Raw genomic sequence first — 21,150 nt, forward strand, 5'->3', positions numbered from 1 at the left:
TTCATATAGGCAAAATTTTATAAAATGTTAAACATTCTGGAGCGCCTGGGTAGCTCAATTGGTTGAGTGATTTTGGCTCAGGTCATGATCTCACTGTCCATGGGTTCGAGCCCCACACTGAGCTCTGTGCTGACAGATCAGAGCCTGGAGCTGCTTCGGATTCTGTGTCTCCCTCTCTCTCTGCCCCTCCCTGCTCACACTCTCTCAAAAATGAATAAATGTTAAAAAAAAATTTTTTAAATGTTAAACGTTCTAAGTCACAAGAATGACTGTCAAATCCAGTGACCATTTCCAAGAAGATGAGAGGCAAGCACAAGAAGACTGAAACTCACAAAAGAACAGTTTCTATTTTCATAGATATTTTTAAATACCTTCATCTAGTTTAGAAAACATGACTACTGAAGGTCTCAAAATCACTATTATTTTATGTTCAACATTAAGGTTTGTGTGATATATAGGGAGGAGTTTATATTTGCTGTCATTATTATTGAGAAATATATACACCGATGGGGAACTGTTTCCCTTGAGTAAGAGGAGGCTTTTTCTAATTTTCGTAAAAGTGCCACATGCTCTGAAGACGCGCTGCATATGGTGGGCGGTAATGGAGCTCCGGAGCCAAGAGTCTGCTTCACACCAGTTACGTGCACCGNTAAGCCCCACCCCACCCCCACAAGCGCTTCTAGATCTTCCCAGAACCCAGGTGGTACCCCCAGGCCTCATCGCTCACGTGAACATCGTGCAAGGTGTGTCAGACCAGAAAAAAGATGAATCGTTTCAGATGCCCCGCAACACCCTTATCTTACAAGCGAGGAAATAAAAGCTCAGAAGCTTGGAAAGCCTCAGGAATTGTTTTCCTCTGCCCGGTGCAGCTCTCACTTTATAACAGCTGCCATGCCCATGATGCCCATGACCAAGTGCCAAGCCTCGCGCTGAGTGTTTTCCCTCCAGTCAGTTCACGGATAAAAACTGGAGGCAATGGTGGATGTTAATAATAATCCCTCAAGCACCGCGGCAAAAGCCGAGGCTGAGGTGTTACGTGGCGGAACTGGTTTACGAACCCAGACCTTTCTCTTACTCCAGACCTCGTGCCCTTTACATCTGGTCTTGTGGCCCCTGGTAACCAAACAAGACAAGCTCTGAAAATATAAGAGAGCATCGAGGAACCACGGCCAAATATCAGAGCAATGAGGTAGAGATCATACTGTCTTAGACGCCTGAACACCACAGTGCTCTGAAGGGGGTTACGTCTGGGCCACCTTCGTATACCTTCTGCATGCATTAAGTCCCGGAGCCCCGGGATCGGTCAGTGAGACTCTACCTCTGCTTTGACGCCAGGTCAAGGCAGCTCACGAGTGGGGCTGCTCCTGTGCGAATGGAGAGGGAGAAGGAAGGAAAGGGTCAGGCAGAGACTGAGTCACCAACTTGACCTTCACTGCTATTGCTTCTTACCTGCTGCCTCTTTCTATCTGAGTTGTTGCACTCTCGTTCCTATGGGTATCTGCCGGTACCAGCAGTTCCCTAGGAGAAGGCAAGAACCTTCTTTCTGAAATTCCACAGGTGTGCGTGCGTAACCCAACCAGTTCGGTGCTATGCGGGCCTCAACTTTTCCTGCGCCTTCATGAGGCCCAGGATTTATTTTTAAATGGACATGTTTAGCTGCTGGAACTATTTGTAGGAAATCACTAGTAGATTTTCCTGGTCCCTCATTTCCAAGTCAAAACCTCCCGCTGTGGCATTAGAAACAAAACAACACACACACACAAACCCTTTGCAAATATCTTTTATGGAAATATTTACCCAGTGCATTTATCAAAGCCACAGGATTTGAGAGATAAAACAGATCTGGTGTTTGCACAATGCAGATTCCTTTTGGAAATTCTTAACAAAAATCAGATGTGCACAGAAGGAACCGAGTTTTTAAGAAATGCCAAGATCTAGACACTTCAGGTCAACTTCCAAGCTGAACCTAAATTCAGAGAAGCCTGAAGGCCACACAGCATGACCCACTTACACGCTGCTGTCATTGTAACCACTAGCCCTTATTTCGAAGGTATTATCACCCAATTAGCATAATCTTCTGATAAGAAGTATTAATAGTTTAAATTAGAAGGCAGAACCTCAGGTCAGTGGTCTTTGAGACTGTTAATCAGCTGTGGCCCTGACCTGTTACAGATATGAGAAGGGCCTGCGTCTTTTCTACAGAAGCTATCTTTTAGGGATAAAACTGAGAACGAATTTAAGCTTCCTTACAGGACTGAATCAGAATGGACTTACAAACTTGGAATTTTTACAGCTTGTGGGTTGAAGTCCATTTATGACTAAGCCTTCTTCTTACATAAACATGTGGGGGGAAAAAACATGTTTAGCCTGTGAAGTTGAAATCCTTCCTCAGCCTTGCTCAATAGAGAGAATAAAAGCACAGAACGGAAGCACAATGTTTAAAAAGACAGGTATCTACAACAGAGAAACGATCTCACACACACATTCACAAACCTAAAACAGGCTATGAAAATGCTAACACTGAGCTTTCACTAATAAAGGGTTGCTATTAGTCGTGTAGGTATTTGTCAATCCATTATAAGTTAACCTCAAAGGGAAATGGAAAATTATAAGCAAGCGTATTTCAGGAAACCAGAAAGAAACGGCTCCTAACTTCTGGTGTTAACTCAGTATTAAAGATAGTTTCTAACAAATCAGAAAACTCCAGCTTTCACCCAGTCTACCTTAGAAAATACTGCTGACACACTTAAATAGCCCACTGAAATTCATTATTTTTACAATTTTTTAATGTTTTATTTCTGAGAGAAAGAGAGACAGCATGAGCAGGGGAGGGTCAGAGAGAGAGGGAGACACAGAATCCGAAACAGGCTCCGAGCTGTCAGTACAGAGCCTGAGGCAGGGCTCGAACCCACAAACCATGAGATCATGACCTGAGCCGAAGTTGGACACTTACCCAACAGAGCCACCCAGGCGCCCCTGAAATTCATTTTTAAATGACAGTGGAAGGTACCAGAAGGGTGAAGTGCTCCGTATGGAAATTCAAAATGGCTTCCCCAATTGCACTGGGAGCTAAGCAAATTCGCAGGAACTACTTCTGCCTGCATGAAGGTGCCGGGGTTTCGAGTTACAATTTTCTACCCGGACAATGACTGGTGTGAAGTGTGACAGCAGCCGCCTCAAACGGGGGTCTGATTAGCACCCCCGACGCTCTCAGGAGGAGGCCTCTCAGCCAGTGGGAGCTCGCGGCTGGCATGTGTACCAGGCGATCACTTGAGTCATCTCCGGGGGAAGGAGGTCACAAAACCTCTGAGCGGTGGGACCAGCAGAGAAGATGCCCCTTACCTTTCACTGTTCTTTTTGCCACTCGAAGAACTGCTCGTGGATCCCGTGCGGGTCCGGTTTCCTTTGGAATCCCCACAGCTTTCCCTTCGACCGCCAGGAGATACTCGCTCGGAGGAGCTGGTCCTCTTGATGGTACTGAGGAAACGTGGAAATGACAATGAGATTCTTCACAGAGTGAGTTTCTTTTATTGCCGAGTGCAAACGTATATACATAGAACATCATATTTCTACATCGATATTTAAAAAGGGATTGACTCTAAATTCCAAACTATACAATAAGTGTGTGTGTGCACGTGCATGGGTATGCGTGCGTGTGCGTGTGTGTGTGTATGCAGTTCAAAGTCAAAGCAGGGGCACCTGGGAGGCTCAGTCGGTTGAGCATCCAACTTCAGCTCAGGCCATGATCTCACAGTTTGTGAGTTTGAGCCCCATGTCAGGCTGTGCGCTGACAACGCGGAGCCTGCTTGGGATGCTGTGTCTCCCTGTCTCTCTCTGCCCCTCCTCCATTTGCATGCATGTTCTCTCTCAAAATAAATAAATAAACTTAAAAAAAAACAGGGGCGCCTGGGTGGCTTGGTCAGTTAAGCGTCTGATTTTGGCTCAGGTCATGATCTCACGGTTCGTGGGTTCGAGCCCCGTGTCGGGCTCTGTGCTGACAGCTTGGAGCCTGGAGCCTGTTTCGGATTCTGTGTCTCCCTCTGGCTGCCCTCCCCCACTCACACTCTGTCCCTCTCTCAAAAATAAATAAACATTAAAAAAAATTTAAAAACAGCAGCAACAACAACAAAGCCATGGCAGAAACTGAAAGGAAACCTCCCCAGCAACCCTGTGAGCGCTCCCGCGGCTTCACGGGAAGCGTCCTGCCCTCCAGCAGGCTTTAGTCTAAACCGGTGGTGCTCAGCCAGGGGTCACTCCGCCCCCAGACGACACTGGGCAACGTCTGGAGACAGTTTCGGTTGTCACGAGGGGGGTAGAGGGCTGCTGCTGGCATCCAGTGAGCAGGGCCAGGGGCAGTCAGTACAAAGAACGATCCGGCCCCGAAGTCAGCAGTGCCGGGACTGAAGAGCTCTGCTTTGAAGACACACGGGGGACAAACACAAATAGGTGCCACCAGCAGTGACAGGAACATTCCACCCCACGCACGATGCCTTTGTCTGCAGGGGGTGCCCACACAAGCAGAGCTGGGAGGGAGGGGGTTAGACCAGTTGAGGCTTTGGTTGCGATGACTGCGAAGACCTCCTGGGTCCTGCAGAGTTCTGCGAGAGAGCACATGAATGGCTGGTGTGTTGTGATTCCACAGTAGGGAAGAGCCTGTTAGAGGAAGAAGGAGGGTCCGTGCACAGGGAGTTCATGGCCGCGGAGGGAGGGCCGTGCACGGGGAGTTCAAGGACGTGGGGGGTAAATCGTGCTGCTCCTGGAGCACACACGTGTATTACAGGTCTCCCCGGAAAGTGTTCATCCTCATCACTGAGCCACACGTTCCTTGGGATCCCATCTCCTTGATCATTCTTACGTACCTCGAGAGCCTGGCAAAGAAGCCTGATGCTTATTACATGAAAAAGATGAAAAAATGAGTAAATGAACGGAGTATCACACTCTGAGCCCGTCACAGGAGGAGACCCGCGGGGCTCTAACTCAGCGCCTGCCCGGTAAGAAAGAAGGAGAGGGCGGGCTGGGCGTGCGGGTGCTTGGCTAGGGCTGTGGGGAGGGGCCTGCCCAGGGAGGGGGAGCGGGAGCGGGGCAGCGGAGGAGAGAGGGCCGGAGAGAGGGGCCGAAGGTGGGAGGTCGTGGGGCACAGGGGGCGCTGGGGCCGCAGGAGGAGACGGGAGCGGGACAGAAGTCCCAGGTGGCTGCGGGAGCTGGGCCCCCGGGAGGGGACAGACCAGGCCACGTTTCAGGACCCAGGAGACAAGGACGTGAGACCAAGGCCAGGCTCCTGGGGGGAAGGTCTGGGCCCCCCTTTCTCCCGATGACACAGCCGTGTCCCGGGGCTCCTCCGTAGCCCCCCAGTCACTCTTCTTCCTCTCTCCTCACCCCTTCCTGTTGGAACAGCCGATCACTCAGCAGAGAATCTCTTAGCATGTTTTTTTTAAGCCATGCAGTTGTCAGATTTGTAAAACCATCTTGCTCTCTGGGTGAGCAAACCTAAGGTGACCATAACTGTGGATGTGACATGCTTTCTGCACAGCCTTTTTGGTCACCGAGGGCGCTTTGGGTTTACAGCCGGATTTGAATCTTCCATCTGGTTCTGAATGAACACGCCTTAAGGTCAGAACGTGCATTTTTAGAACGCTCAATTTGGGGACTGGGAAATTACAGATCTTAGGAGAGCATTACATTTCCCAAACTTGGGACTGAGGTCTAAAATTTATAGAAACCCTTGTGCTCAAAGTTCAAGGTTGGCCAGCGACGACAAAGGCCAAGCTGATTTAACGCCGTGGGATCTTTCTCTTCCAGGCACCTGGCCCAGGGCTCGGAGGCAGGCTGCGCGGCCCCTGGAGGGCCCCCCCGGGACGCACCAGCAGCAGGTGGCTGGCCCAGAGCGTCACCCACATGGTGTCCCCGGGGAAGTTCATGGCAAGTTCACAGCCACTTAAAGACTTGCACAAAACACCTTTAAGGAGCTGAGAAACCATGACTACTAATCAATTACAGCAAACAGTAACCAGTTTTCTGATAACGCTGAGCTTGGCAGCTGGAAGAGCTCGTAGGAGGCCAGTGATGGAGACGTGGACAGAGCAGTGGCAGGGACAGGCCACATCGGCTAAGAACTTCGTGGCTGGTGTATGGCATTTCATCTGGAACCTCCCACGCTCCCTGCAAAAGTATCGTTATCCCCATGATACAGATGAGGACACAGAGTCGGGGATGAGGCAGCTCGTGAGGTTACACCCGGCCCCCACGCTTGTTCTCTCTGCCCGGCTTCCTACTTACGAAGGCCGACAGTTCACGAAACACCCAAGGACACGGGTCTGAGGGCCTGCTGAACATCTAGAAGTCCAACAAGCACCAATAATTAATACGGATGCGTGGTCGGAGGCTCGACCAATGGGAGACCTAAGAACTGTACGCTGCCGGGCTGTAGGGGCCTAACGCTGCCGGGCTGTAGGGGCCTAACGCTGCCGGGCTGTAAAAACGAATCTAAGCCCCCCCACCCCCACCCCCAGGTGTCCAGTTGTGCTGTTGGCATGCATTCGGAAGACACACACCTTGTTCAATCTACATGTAAGAGGCCCGGAGACAAAGCAGGATAAACTGAGCGCAGTAGCAAAAGTGTGGAAAAATACTTGGGTAGCTTCGATCAGCGAACAGAACACACACCACCCATTGAAACGGAAACCACTTCCATCTGCATATAGAGACGTGGATGTAATTCATCATAGCGCCTCCCAGATATCGCTCATGCGCACATTTGCACTAAAATGTTAAGCTTTAAAAAAAATATCTACTATTGTTGTATACGTAGGGAAGAAAAAAAAACCCCAAGATATTTCCTTTTAAGAGCCAAGGGCTCTTATGAATTAAAGAGGATTTAACCAGGACTCAAAGAGAAGGACAGAAAATAGAGCTGGAAGACCAGACATTCACAGGATCAAGGGCATCCAGAAGGGGCAATTCTGTATACTCACTGCAAGAAGCCTCCTTAAATAACCAGCAGGGGATATCAAAGAAGTTATGTGCCCTCTGGACAGCAAGGAGAAATAATGCGCTTCAGTTTGCAAGTGGAGGAACTGGCTGGTGAGAGACTGTACATTGATGCAGGACACCTTCTAGTGTTTAGGGCAAGGAACGTATTTTTCGTACAGAAATGCATGTATGCTACCATTTCTTCTTTTCCCTTCTGGTCCCTACCCCCACTCCTGAACCAAAAACCTTCTAAGGTCTGAAAATATAATGGTTCATTATATGACATTACATACCCATTCAATGGTTTTTGCCAATTTAAATTTTATTCAAAAAAATTTTTTTATGTTTTATTTATTTCTGAGAGAGAGAGACTGCGTGAGCAGAGGAGGGTCAGAGANGGCTGTATCTTTGTGGCAGAAGTCAAGTCATTTCCTAAGAAGGCTGGTGATCTTAGAGAATCTGACAGATCAGAGGAGGATTTTCTTCTACTCCTGAGCCCACCAGGGGACCACATGACTTCTGAAAAAGGGTCCCTCCACGCAATAGCAGAATACTTCCACTGCTACTTCGCTACAGAAACAGACTCAAAACGTGAGTTTAACACCTACGTTTCAATGGCTCTGTGTGATGAGGAAATATATTAGAAGTGATAATTTTTAAAGGCCCATAAAATAACCTCAGGGGTGCCTGGGTGACTCAGTTGCTTAAGTGTCTAGCTCTTGATCTTGACTCAGGTCATGATCTCATGGCTCATGAGTTCGAGTCCCTCACGGGCTCTGTGCTGACAGTGTGGAGCCTGCTTGGGATTCTCTCTCTCTCTCTCTCTCTCTCTCTCTCTCTCCCCTTCTCCCTCTCCCTCCCTCTCAATTTTTTTAAACCCATAAAATCAGATTTCATTTTTCTACTTTTGAACACGTGTGTGTGTCCAGCACTGACTGGTGTGCTTACCAATGCGTATTTCCAACAAGTGAAACCGTTTTTCCAAAGGACAGCCCACTGTTTATTTGGAAGCAATAGATGTTTACCACGCTGTCTTGTGCTTGGAACAGAGCATTTTTTAAATAATGCTCTGTTTTGTACCAGTTTTGTTCCTTTGATCTCTCTTCTCACGGCTCTGCCCTATTGTAAGACTCTCCTTCAGGGTGGAAAGAATGAGTGATTGTCTCTGATTTGAGCCAGTGGAAATGTTAGTCTATTGTCAGCTGCGGCACCCCCACTGAGCAAGGTATGACCTACAATGTCTTTCCCCGGATTGTCGGCCTCTTTTCCTTTGACTGATGGAAACAAAGCTTTTCCCAAGGATTCCAAATCAAGCCCCCAATCGAAGTCTTAATTGGCAACACAAAGCAGAGCCGCTGGGTGCTGGACAGTTTCCAAGGGAGATTTTGTTCTTAAGCACTAGGCTGAAAAAACCTCAGAGAAAAGAAAACAAACATATACCCATCCGCGCGCTGCAGATGCCCCGACTTGGTTAATTTGGAACTCTGATTACAGAAAAATTCCCGCATGATTGTAAACATATTTGAAACATCCTGGAAGCTATTTTAAAAATTCTAATATTCAGAATGCCCAGCGCGCTTCTTTCTCTTTTCGGAATTCTCTCCTAATGAGAGATCTATAGGAACTTGACCACAGAGGAATAATTAGATGCTACCGTTTAGGTTTCCAGCTTCTAAGCGGATGGGAACTCACATCCCTGGGAGCCCATAAAAGCCAAAGAAACAAAATAAATGAAACACTAAGTTCTACCCTGAACACCAAGAGTCTCGGACTCAGTCTAGAAAGCCATGCATTTCTGGTTGGCTGTTCTATGACAGTTTATCAGATGAACCAAACTCCTTATTCTGTAAATTAAAAAGAAGCATCTACAGAGGCCTTAGAAAATTTCTGGAAGGAGGGTTAGTGTTTAAATGTTAATTCGTATACATGTACACACGCACACAATATGGTGGCTGTAGATAATCAACCCTCCACGCTCCTTCCCTTCTCTCCTTCCTTTCCTCCTAACATTGCTAAGCACAGTCACTAACCATGAGCCCCGCACACGCACGGCTGACCAACAGGGCAGAGGACCCAGGCTTCTGCTCACAGCACATGGCCGGTCCTGTCCTTGGGGGTCTGGCCCCTGCGGCCCCTCCTTTCCAGGCAGTCCTGTGTCTCAGACTTGCTGCCAGAGGTCTCTGCTCAATGTCACCCTCGGGATTGCCTCTGCTCCCACGGTGGCATCTGGGAACATCGCCGCCCCTTCCCAGCAGTAATTCTATCAAGTGCTGTTTCTGAGTTGATTAAGTGCCGACCTGGACAGCTCTGCGGGAAGCAGCCTAACACGGAGACAGGAGCGTGAGCCCTGGACACACAGGACCCTGGGTCTGAGCCCAGGTTCCCAGCTCTGTGCCCTGGGGCCTGGGGAAGTTACCTCACTTCTCTGAGCCTCAGACGTCTCAGAAAATGGTAATAACAATATCTACCTTGCAAGTCATTTTGAGGGTTAGCAACAGTATTAAAAGCCCCAGCCTGTCAGGGGCGCCTGGGTGACTCAGTCACCTGAGTTGGCTCAGGTTGTGATCTCGCAGTTCGTGGGTTCAAGCCCTGCATTGGGGTCTGTGCTGACAGTGTGAAGCCTGCTTGGGATCCCGTCGCCCTCTCTCTCTGCCTCTTTCCTGCCTGCTCTCTGTCTCTGTCTCTCTCTCTAAAATAAATAAATAAACATTAAAAAAAATAGAGAAAGACAAATATTGTATGACTTTACTCCTATGTGGAATTTAAGATACAAAACCGATGAACATATGGGAAGAGATGCAAAAATAATATAAAAACAGGGAGGGGGACAAAACATAAGACACTCTTGAATACAGAGAATAAACAGAGGGTTACTGGAGGGGTTGGGGGAGGGGGTGGCCTAAACGGAGAAGGGGCATTAAGGAATCTACTCCTGAAGTCATTGTTGTACTAGATGCTAACGAACTTGGATGTAAAGTAAAAATGAAAAAGAAACCTGGCACTTCAGTTTTCTTTATCATTAAGGAATGATTTCTACTATCATCACGGACTTAAAGGGCCCCGAACCACCCACTGATATCTCTGCTGTTTCATTCCCTAGGGAAAGTATGCATTCGATTCCGTAGTCTGGCCTCACTTCTGCAGTTTCAGAAACTTCATTCCCCAGCCTTATCCGACCCTGAATAAATGTCTCAAACACTGGAACTAGACCTGAAAACACAACTTGAATTCTAGCAATCACGCCAATTAATCCTATGAGGTCTAAGAAAACCATAAATAGGGGCACCTGGGTGGCTTAGTCGGTTAAGCATCCGACTTTCGCTTAGGTCATGATCTCGCGGTTTGTGGGTTCAAGCCCCGTGTCGGGCTCTGTGCTGACTGCCAGCTCAGAGCCTGGAGCCTGTTTCAGATTCTGTGTCTCCCTCTCTCTCTGACCCTCCCCTGCTCACGCTGTCTCTCTCTCTCTCCTAGAAATAAAAATAAAAAAATAAAAATAATTAAGAAAAAAAGAAAACCATAAATAGTCTATAAAGTGAAGGGCACTATTACACAACATCAAAGTTAGGGTTTCTTTAATGTTTTATTTTATTTCTGAGAGAGAGCGAGATAGCATGAGCAGGGGAGGATCAGAGAGAGAGGGAGACACAGAGTCTGAAGCAGGCTCCAGGCTCTGAGCTGTCAGCACAGAGCCCAGCGCGGGGCTCGAACCCATGAACCGCGAGATCATGACCTGAGCTGAAGTCGGACGCTTAACTGACTGAGCCACCCAGGTGCCCCTACACGACATCAAAGTTACTTTGGACTGAACACAGAGACTTCTACAAAATCAAAGAGCAAGAATGTTGGACTTAAGTTTTCACAAAGTGAACTGAAAGCTAGAAATCAAATTTGTGTTTCAACTTTCACATTTTTGTGCTGAAAAACTTTATTTTATTTAATCCCAAATATGTAAGAGGTATAGATGATAAAATTCTGCTTTATCCAAGAATTAAGGGAAAGAATCTCACTTTTGTATTAATAATTTGCTACTTTATTTTTTTAAAGATTTATTTGTTTGAGTAATCTCTACACTCAACATGAGGCTCAAACTCAAGACCCCAAGATCAAGAGTCGTATGTTCCACCAACTGAGTCAGTCAGGTACTCTAGTAATTTGCTCCTTTCAAAAGTCACTCTTGAAATGAAAAAAGTCACTCTTGAACAACCAATGGGTCCAAAGAAGAAGTACAAGGAAATTTAGAAAATATCTGGAAATGAATGAAAATAAAAACAGACTAAAACTTACAGGATATAGAGAACACATATGAAGGGGGAAGTTTACAGCAGTAAAGACTTGTATTAAGAAGAAGAAAGATCTCAAAACAACCACCTAACTTTCTACCTCAAGGAACTAGAAAAGGATGAACTAAAAAGTTAGTAAAAGTAAGGAGCCAATTGATAAAGATTAGAGCAGAGAGAAACGAAATCAAGAATAGAAAAAATATCAATGAAACTATACACTTTTAAAAGACTTTCTCTTTTTTCAAGTTTTATTTCTTTATTTTAGAGTGAAAGAGGGAGCACAGAGGAGAGACCAAATCCCAAGGAGGTTCCGCGCTGTCAGCACAAAGCCTGACACGGGGCTTGAACTCACCGGCCATGAGATCACCACCTGAGCTGAAGTCAAAAGTTGGACGTTTAACTGACTGAGCCACCCAGGTGCCCCTAAATTTTTTTTAAAAAGACCAACAAAACTGACAAAGCCTTAGCTACACTAAGTAAAAAACAAGAGACCCAAGTAACCAAAATTAGAAATGAAAATTAGAAATGAAAGAGGGGATATTACAACCAATTTCACAGAAGTAAAAAGAATGCTATGGGGCCACGATGAGCAATTATATGCTAACAAACTGGATAACCTAGAGGAAATGGATCAATTCCCAGAATCCTACAACTTACCAAGACTGAATCATGAAGAAATAAAAACTCTAACAGACCAGTAACTAGAAGGAAATTGAAACCATAATACGAAAAGGAAAGAAAACAAAAGAAAAGCCCAGGGCCAGATGGCATCACTGGAGAATTCTACCAAACATTTAAAGATGAATTAATATCAGTTCTTCTCAAAGTCATTCAAAGAATTGAAAGGAGGTAGGGGGGAATTCTTCCAACCTCATTCTATGAGGCCAGCATTAGTCAGATGCCAAAACCAAACAAAGACACAACAAGAAAAACTATAGACCAATATCCGCCCTGCTTATCCACAGGCGATATGTTCTATGACTCCCAGTGGATGCCTGAAACTGTGGAGAGTACTGGACCCTATTTATACAACATTTTTCTATACATATGTACGTATGATAAAGTTTAATTGATAAATTTGGCACAGTAAGAGATTAACAACAATAAAATAGAACAATTATAATAACATACTGTAATAAAGGTTATGTGACTGTGATCTCTTGTCTCTCAAAATATCTTACTGTACTCACCCTTCCTTTTGTGATGATGTGACATGATAAAATGCCTATGTGATTAGGAGACATAGCATTAGGCTCCTATTGACCTTCTGGTGATATGTCAGAAGAACAGTCATGAGCTTCTGGACGAGGTTGACCATGGGCAATTGAAACTGAAGAAAGTGAAACCACCGGTGAGAGAGGACCACTGCATACACTACAGCCCAGTGGAATACAAGGATGGTTCAACATATGAAATTGATGGAATATATACCATGTTAGCATAATGAAGGACAAACGCCACATCACTATCTTAATTGACGCCAAAAAAAAGCACTTAACAAAACTCAGTGTTCTTTCATGTTAAAAACTCTCAACAAACGAGAAAAATAGAAGGAAATTACCTTAACATAATAAAAGCCATATATGAAAAGCTCACAGCTCCCATCACATTCAACAGTGAAGACCAAAAGTTTCTACTCTAAGATCAAGAACAAGGCAAGGACACCCACTCCCATTACTCCTATTCAACATACTACTAGAAATCCTAGCCAGCACAATTAGATAAGAAAAAGAAAATGAAAGGTATCAAAATTGGAAAGAGAGAAGTCAAGTTATCTCTGTTTGCAGATGACATGATCTTGCATGTGGAAAGCTCTAAAGATTCCACACGCACAAAATTTTAAAACTAATAAACAATTCCAGCCAAGTTGCAGGATATAAAAAGAATCAACAAAATCAGCTGCATTCCTATACTAACAATGACTAATACACAAAGGAAATTTAAAAAACAATTCCATTTGCTACCGAATCAAAAAGGATTATATACTCAGAAGTAAATTTAACTGAAGAGGTGAAAGATTTATACACAGAAAACATCACTGAAAGAAATCAAAGAAGATGTAAATAAGTGGAAACACATCCCACTTTCATGGATTGGCAGACTTAATATTGTTAAAATGTCTATATTACCCAAAATGATCTATAGATTCAATAAACCCTCTGTCAAAATCAAAATGGTATTTTTTTGCAGAAATAGAAAAAAAAAATCCTAAAAAGGAATCTCAAGGGACCCCAAATGGCCAAAAAAGTCCTTGAAAAGAAGAACAAAGTTAGAGGCCTCAAAATTCCTGATTTCAAAACATATACAAAGTTACAGTAATCAAGTTTGGTTTATCACAAAGACAGAAATATAGACCAATGGAACAGAATAGGGAGCCCAGGAATAATCCCTTGAGTATTCGGCCAAATGACTGTCAACAAGGGAGCCAAGACTACACGATGGGAAAAGGACAGTCTTTTCAACAAGTGGCAAAGGGAAACTGAATATCCACATGCAAAAGTATGGAGTCCCAGGGTGCCTGGGGGGCTCAGTCGGTGAAGCATCCAACTTCAGCTCAGGTCATGATCTCACGGTTCGTGGGTTCAAGCCCCGCGTCGGGCTCTGTGCTGACAGCTCAGAGCCTGGAGCTTGTATTCAGATTCTGTGCTCCCTCTCTCTCTGACCCTGCCCTGCTCATGCTGTCTCTCTCTCTCTCTCTCTCTGAAAAATAAATAAAACATTAAAAAAATTGTTTTTTAAAAAAGATAAAAGAATGGAGTTCCACCCTTACCTTGGACTATACACAAAAATTAACTCAAAAGGGTTAAAGACCTAAACACACGACCTAAAACCATAAAATTCCCACAAGAAAACACAAGGGGAAAGGCTGTATTTGCCAATGATTTCTTCAATGTGACACCAATAGCAAAAATAGACACTTGGGACTATATCAAACTTAAAAACTTTGGTGCATCAAGGAAACAATCAGTAGAGTCAAAGGCAACTATGTAATGGGAGAAAATATTTGCGCATACATCTGATAAGGGGTTAATATCCAGAATACATAAGGAAATTCTACAGTTCAAGAACACTAACTAAAAAATAAATAATTTGGTTAAAAATGAGCAACGGGCTTGAATAGACATTTGTCCAAAGATGATATACAAATGGCCAACAAGCATATAAAAAGATGCTCAATACTGGGGCATCTGGCTGGTTCAGTTGGTAGAGCACGTGAGTCTTGATCTCAGGGTCATGAATTCAAGCCCCATACTGGACATAGAGATTACTTAAAACAAGATGCTCAAGGGGCGCCCGGGTGGCTCAGTCGGTTAAGCGTCCGACTTCGGCTCAGGTCATGATCTCATGGTTTGTGAGTTTGAGTCTGTGCTGACAGCTCAGAGCCTGGAGCCTGCTTCAAAGATTCTGTGTCTCCCTCTCTCGCTGCCCCTCCCCTGCTCACACTCTGTCTCTCTCAAAAAGAAACATTGAAAAAAAAGATGCTCAATATCACTCATCATAAGAGAAATGCAAATCAAAACCACAATGAGATATTGCCTCATATCCATTAGGATGACCGCTAGCAAAAGAACAGAAAATAACACATTTTTGGCAAGGATGAGAAGAAATGAGAATCTTTGCATGCTACTGGTGGGAATGTAAAATGGTATAGCCATTACGAAATACATTACGGCACTCCCTCAAAAAATTACAAATAGAATTACCTTATGACTCAGCAATGCCACTGCTGGGTAGATATCCCAAAGAATAAAAGCAGGATTTTGAAGAGCTATTTGCACACCCATATTCATTGTAGCATCATTTACAATAACCAAGAGGTGCAAACAACCCAAATGTCCATCGACAGTTGAATGGATAAAGAAAAGGTGGTGTGTGTGCGCGCGCGCGTGTGTGTGTGTGTAATATGCAGACTTAAAAAAAAGAAGGAAATCCCGTGATATGCTACAATATGGATGAAGCAGAAGAATATAATGCTATGTGAAATAAGCCGGTCACAAAGGGACACATCAATATGATTGATATATAATTCCACTCCTAGCGAGTATCCAAAGTAGTCAACATCATAGAAACAATGTAGAATGATGATTGTCAAGGGCCAGGAATAGGAAGTACTGTCTAATGGGTACAGAGATTCAGTTTTGCAAGATGAAGTTCTTCAAACTGATTACCAGAGGGGAGATGGGTGGGGGCTGAAGCGAGTAGGTGACGGGAATAAAGGAGGGCCACTTGTGATGAGCACCGGGTGACATATGGACGTGCTGACTCGCTATATCGTATGCCTGAAACTAACGTAACACTGTGTGTTAACGACACTGGAATTACAATTTAAATAAATAACTAAAAAGAGAAACATAAAAATGATGAAAAAGTTCTGAAACCTGTTGCACAAAAATGTGTAACAGTACTTCATGCCACTAACTTGTACACTTAAAAATGGTCAAGATGATAGATTTAATGTGATGTGTTTTATAGCACATGGCAATCTGAAGTTTAAAGTAAAGAACCTTGACAATCTTCAGCATCTAGATGGAAAAAAAAGTCCATATCTACTACTGTCAATTAGACTCTAGAAGGTCATTTCATGTGGATTAGAAATAAATGATTTAAGTACATATTAAACAGAAACGAGGAAGCCGGGGTTGCTCAGTGGGTTAAATGTCTGACTCTTGATCTCAGCTCAGGTCATGATCCCCTAGTCTGTGGGATTGAGCCCCATGTCAGGCTCTACACTGACAGCAACAGGCCTGCTTGGGATTCTCTGTCTCATGACAGGTGCAAGCCCCTCCCCCACGTGTGTGCACTCTCTCTCTCAAAATAAATAAATATACTTAAAAAAAAACAGATACAAAATGAGGCTAAGAATTTCATTTTTTAAGTTTTAGAAAGCCCTACAAAATCAATTTTCTTAAAATTCACAAACAATAAGTACGTGAAACTCTGATCAAAATACAATGAAAATATGCTTGGTGAGGGAGAGTGCAAACCTACGTATTTAAGAGAAGACGGGATCGCTAGGGTTTCATTCCGAGTCACAACCCAGCATCCAATCTAATGACTACAAGCCCACTGGCGGTCCCAATGTGCCCCAGACCACACTCACACTCTGTGTCCCAACACCTACTGGCCAGTTTGTATCGTAAAAAGCTCTACAGCGTCCACGGCGTGCTCATAACAAGCCAGGGTCTTCTAGGCTACATTACCGTCAGGTATTTAATTTCCCTAGAGCCTAAAAACTTAGAAAAGTGGCCTGGCATATAAGAGATAAACTTTCAATATGACAATTATGAAATTATAGAAAAGGTAAGGGCAAACTATGCTCTGACAGACAACATCAGTATCTAGAACATCACTGGCACAATTTAAAAGTATGAGCTTATCCAAATATTTTACAGATAGTCAAGGTTGGTCTGGCGACCTGAGTTTTGCTCTGTGCCAGGGATGAACCGGGGAAGAGCGTATTCATTTTTACACAGGTCACATTCCCATTTGTGTTTTCAAAAGAGGACTTTAAAATACAAAATGGTGCACCGCGCTGTTAGCCAATGGGATTTCAGAGACAGTAAGATTAAGTCATCCAAAAAAATGCAGAATAACAAACTTATATAGGTCCTGATATGGCAACACACTAAATCTTATACTTTTATGAATTTTAATTTTAATTCAGACAAGAAATTAACATGGGCCATACGAAAAGGCGACATTCATTTTAAATCTGAGACGAACTCCTTTCAGAGTTCACTTAAGGCACGCTGTACCTACCTTTTGGCTGCCGCGGCCACAGCAGTTTCTTTCCTGGCCCCGGAAGGGGATGGCAGAGAGCCACTAGGTTTCTTTGGTAACACGGTGCCGTTGTTGATGGTGGTTCTTAAGGGCAAGGTCTGCACCAGGGGTCTTGCTGTGAGATGAGCAGAAAATGCAATCAGAACTTTCCCCTGTGTCAGGGTAATATTGTACAGACAGTCAGGAAGGAGAGGATACAGATTTTAAAATGCTGGTAATACTGACAAAGGCACCAAGGGAATTCAGCAGGGATTTTCAACCAAGAAGCGCTGGGAACAAAGGGTTGCTAGATCCCAACCTCACCTCTTACACAGCAACGAACTCAAAGTGGACCCAAGCCCAGAGTGTAAAACACAAAGCTATAAAACTTCTAGCTGAAGACACAGGAGAAAAATCCGTGTGACCTTGGGTTTGGTGGCTTTTTAGATACACCACCAAAAGCACGATCCGTGAAAGAGAAAAACAGATTGCTTGGACTTCATTAAAATTATGAAAACGTTTGCCCTGTGAAATGCATTGTTCCAGGATGAAAAGATCAGCCACAGACTGGGAGAAAGTATCTGCAAATCACGTATCTGATACAGGACTTGTATCCGGAATATAAAAAAAGAACACTTAAAACCGTCAGAACACAAGCAGCCCAATTAAAAAAAATGGGCAAAAGATCTGAACAGACACTTCACCCTAGACAATCTACAGATGGCAAATAAACATATGAAAAGATGCTCCACGTTGTTTGTCATTAGGGAAATGCAAATTAAAACCGTAATGAGATATCTCTATACACCTATTAGCGTGGCTAAAATCCAAAAAACAAACAAAATAGCAATGCTGGCCAGGATGCAGAGTGACGGGGTTCTCATTCATGGCTGGGGGGAATGCGGAATGGTACAGACGTCCTGGAAGACAATCTGGCAGTTGCTCAATTTAGTCTTATGGTAGGATCCAGTCACGGTGTGGCATTAGGTATTTATTTACTCAACTGATTTGAAACTTATGTCTGTGTAAAAGCTGCATTTAATATTTATAGCAGTTTTATTCCTAATTGTCAGAAATGGAAGCAGCCAAGAAGTCCTTCAATGGGTGAATAGATAAACAAACTGTCCATCCAGACCATGGAATATGATTCAGCAAAAAAGAAAAAAAAAAAAAGAAAAAAGAAAGTGAGGAAGAAATCCACGCAAAGGACAGGGCTGAGGCTTATTAAATCCATGCTGTTAAGTGAAAGCAGCCAGGCTTGAAAGGCTGCATTCTGTATGATTCCATTTATATGACATTCTGTAAAAGGCAAAACACTGGGGCGCCTAGGGGGCTCAGTCAGTTAAGCGTCTGACTTTGGCTCAGGTCACGATCTCATGGTTCGTGGGTTTGAGCCCTGCGTTGGGCTCTGTGCTGACAGCTCAGAGCTTGGAGCCTGGAGCCTGCTTCACATTCTGTGTCTCCTTCTCTGCCCTTCCCTCGCTCACTTCTGTCTGTCTTTCAAAAATAAACATTAAAAAATCGTTTATAAAAGGCAAAACTACAGAGACACAAAACCAGCTCAGTGGTTGCCAGAGGTTGGCCGGAGGGCTAGGATAAGGCCCAGGAGGATTTTAGGTAAAATGATTCTGGGTGGTGCGGTATGGTGGCTATGTGGCACCACGTATCTGTCAAAATCTACAAGCTCTTAATGCACAGAGAATGAACCTGAACATAGAGAAAAATCAGTTAGGAGATGGGGGAACCCATGATGGATAGAAGAATCAAACTACGTTACGAGCATGTACTATAATGTCGTGGAAGGGGGTGGGGCAGGGGAGGTGCTGTGGAAAAGGGGAGAGACTGTCTGCCTACACCCGAGGACACGGTAAGCACTGTGCTCCAGTCAGTGACACTGTTTCCCACAGGGCACGGTCTACACCCCTGAAACCACTAGGGTGAACACTAGGGCGAGACCAATTCAGCAACAGCATGGAGGGCGGCGGGAGCAAGGCTTCACTGTCGCAGAGCGAGGCTACAGACCAGCCAGGGGGAGGCTACAACGAGCCAGGTTTACAGCTACAGACACAAAATCATACGTGTGTATGTAAACACGGGTTAGTATAAACACAGACACGATCCCACAACAACAGAGGAGCCTGGACTCCTTGGAGAAATGCCCAAATCTGGGGCTGCAGCAGGGCACCCACAACGTGGGCCCGGAGCATCCTGTACTACCCGACGGAAAGGAAGTGCTCAAAAGCTATAATAAACTCCCAACCCCTATACTGATGGGGCCAAGTCAAAGGGACCCAGGAGTCAACTGAAAGAGCTCCCCGTAGCCAAAGCTGGGAAAACCGCAGGAACAAACTACATAAGGTAGTACCGGACCACAGCCCTGAAGTATACAGCAAGCGTCCATGAGTCCATACCAATACAAGTCGATAATTCAGTAAATGATTAAATGGGGGAGTGGGGGGGGTGGAGGATACGTCTCCAGTGCAGAATTCCAGATCATTGACGTAGACACTCGAGAAGGTGGAGCGCAGTTCTCTACTCCTTAAGTGTGGACGGCATAGTGACTGCCTTCCACACGGTCCAGTGTGGAAGTGGGTGGGGCCGGGTGGAGTCACTGCAGTGTGGACAAACCTGGCAAACTCCGTCGAGGCCAATGTCATGGTGAGGAGTCCCGTCGATAGTATACGTGCCCTTGACAGGATGTGACGGGAATGCATTTTTCAAAAACTCTACCGTCTTCCTCCCACAAACCCATGACCTACCCAAACCCAAGGCGAAGGATAACAAGCCATCTGACCAGGGCTCCTCTGAACTGTCAGGGTCAACAGAGACAAGGGAAAAGTCTGAGAAGCTGTCCGTCTAGGGGAGCCCGAGGGGACGTGATGACTAAAGGTGATCCTGGCTGGGATCCTGGAACTACAACAGTAAAGGGGATTAGGGGTAAACTACGGAAATCTAAATACTGTGTGCCTTTAATGAAAGCACATCACATGGCAGTATATTAATACAAAACGTTAATCATGGGAACTAACCCTGTACTAACCCCATAACTCTTCTGTAAATCTAACACTATTCTGAAATTAAAAAAGAAATGATTTGGGGGATGGGCATGGAGGAGGGCACTTTGGGGATGAGCACTGAGTGTTATGTGGAAACTAATTTGACAAACTATTAAAAAAAAAAAAAGAAATGATTTGAAATGCTGGAGAATTTATTCTGTCCATCACAGGATTAAAGCTGCCTCAATTTACGTTCTTGAAAACAATAACAAAGCTGCATAGAATGCCAAGTTTTGGACGCACTGGAACTTTTCAGCCCCTAAAGCAGAAGGGGAGAGGGCAGCATCCCCTCCCGGGTTAGTGCACCCCCCCCCAACCCGGCCAGGCAGGATCGGCTCTTTTGTAACCTCAGCCATCTGCTCTCATTCTGTCCATACGGCCTTATTTTTCCCACCATGTCCCCGACGCTTCGTGCCCCACAAACCAACAAGCCAAACAGTGCCAGCTCCTCAGCTCTGCGTCTGGCGGGTGGCACACGGGTGTGCACGCCCACCGGGGGGTGGCTACAGTGCACACCGCGGGGCTCCTGCCCCCGTGTTTCCGATCCGGGGTCTGGGGTGCAGCTCGAGAAGCTGCCTTTCTAGCAAGCTCTCAGGGCATGCCGCCGTTGCTCTGGGGACCCCACTTTTGAGACCCAGAGGCTATGCCCACTGTCCCTTCCTGGCCATTCCTGCCCTCCTGGGTGGCCTCTCCACCCGAGCTCCTACACCAGTCTGTGCCTCACAGCTGAGCACTGGCTTACACACTGCAGCTCTGGGTGAGCTCATCTCACTCTGCAGAGCAGAGGGGGTGGCAGACGCCTGTGCTGGGAGGGGTGTCCCCTAGATCTCTGCACCCTGTCCGTGTGCTCTGCTCTCGCCCAGCTCCAGAGGTAGGCAGCCCGGGTATCACCCCTCCTGGGCCCCAGGGGCTGATGGGGGAGGGGGAAGCAGTTACTTGAACCTAAAGGGAGAGAAACTGCTTTGGGAGCGGAAGCAACCGCAGGGGAGGGACAGAGCCAACCCCAGGGACCCCGTGTGGAAGGAGCCAAGGAGGTGGATGCTCTGACCCCGTCTTCCCTCCTCACAATCCCCAGCGAGGGCTCC

The 21,150-nt window shown here is 45.4% G+C and overlaps 1 protein-coding gene across 2 annotated transcripts in view; it reads right to left on the reverse strand.

Moving 5' to 3' along the window:
• EML1 (EMAP like 1) overlaps nt 1–21,150 on the reverse strand; it is a 76,027-nt gene that overhangs the window by 47,804 nt on the left and 7,073 nt on the right. For both annotated transcript variants that reach the window (XM_077780910.1, XM_077780912.1), the window contains exons 2-3: nt 17,010–17,145; nt 3,343–3,477 (exon numbers count right to left, since the gene is read on the reverse strand). In XM_077780910.1, coding sequence (XP_077637036.1) covers nt 3,343–3,477; nt 17,010–17,145 — 271 coding nt within the window. The remainder of the gene's footprint in view (nt 1–3,342; nt 3,478–17,009; nt 17,146–21,150) is intronic.

Source organism: Crocuta crocuta, unplaced genomic scaffold, assembly GCF_008692635.1.
Source record: "Crocuta crocuta isolate KB4526 unplaced genomic scaffold, BGI_CrCroc_1.0 scaffold299, whole genome shotgun sequence".
Taxonomy (NCBI): domain Eukaryota; kingdom Metazoa; phylum Chordata; class Mammalia; order Carnivora; family Hyaenidae; genus Crocuta; species Crocuta crocuta.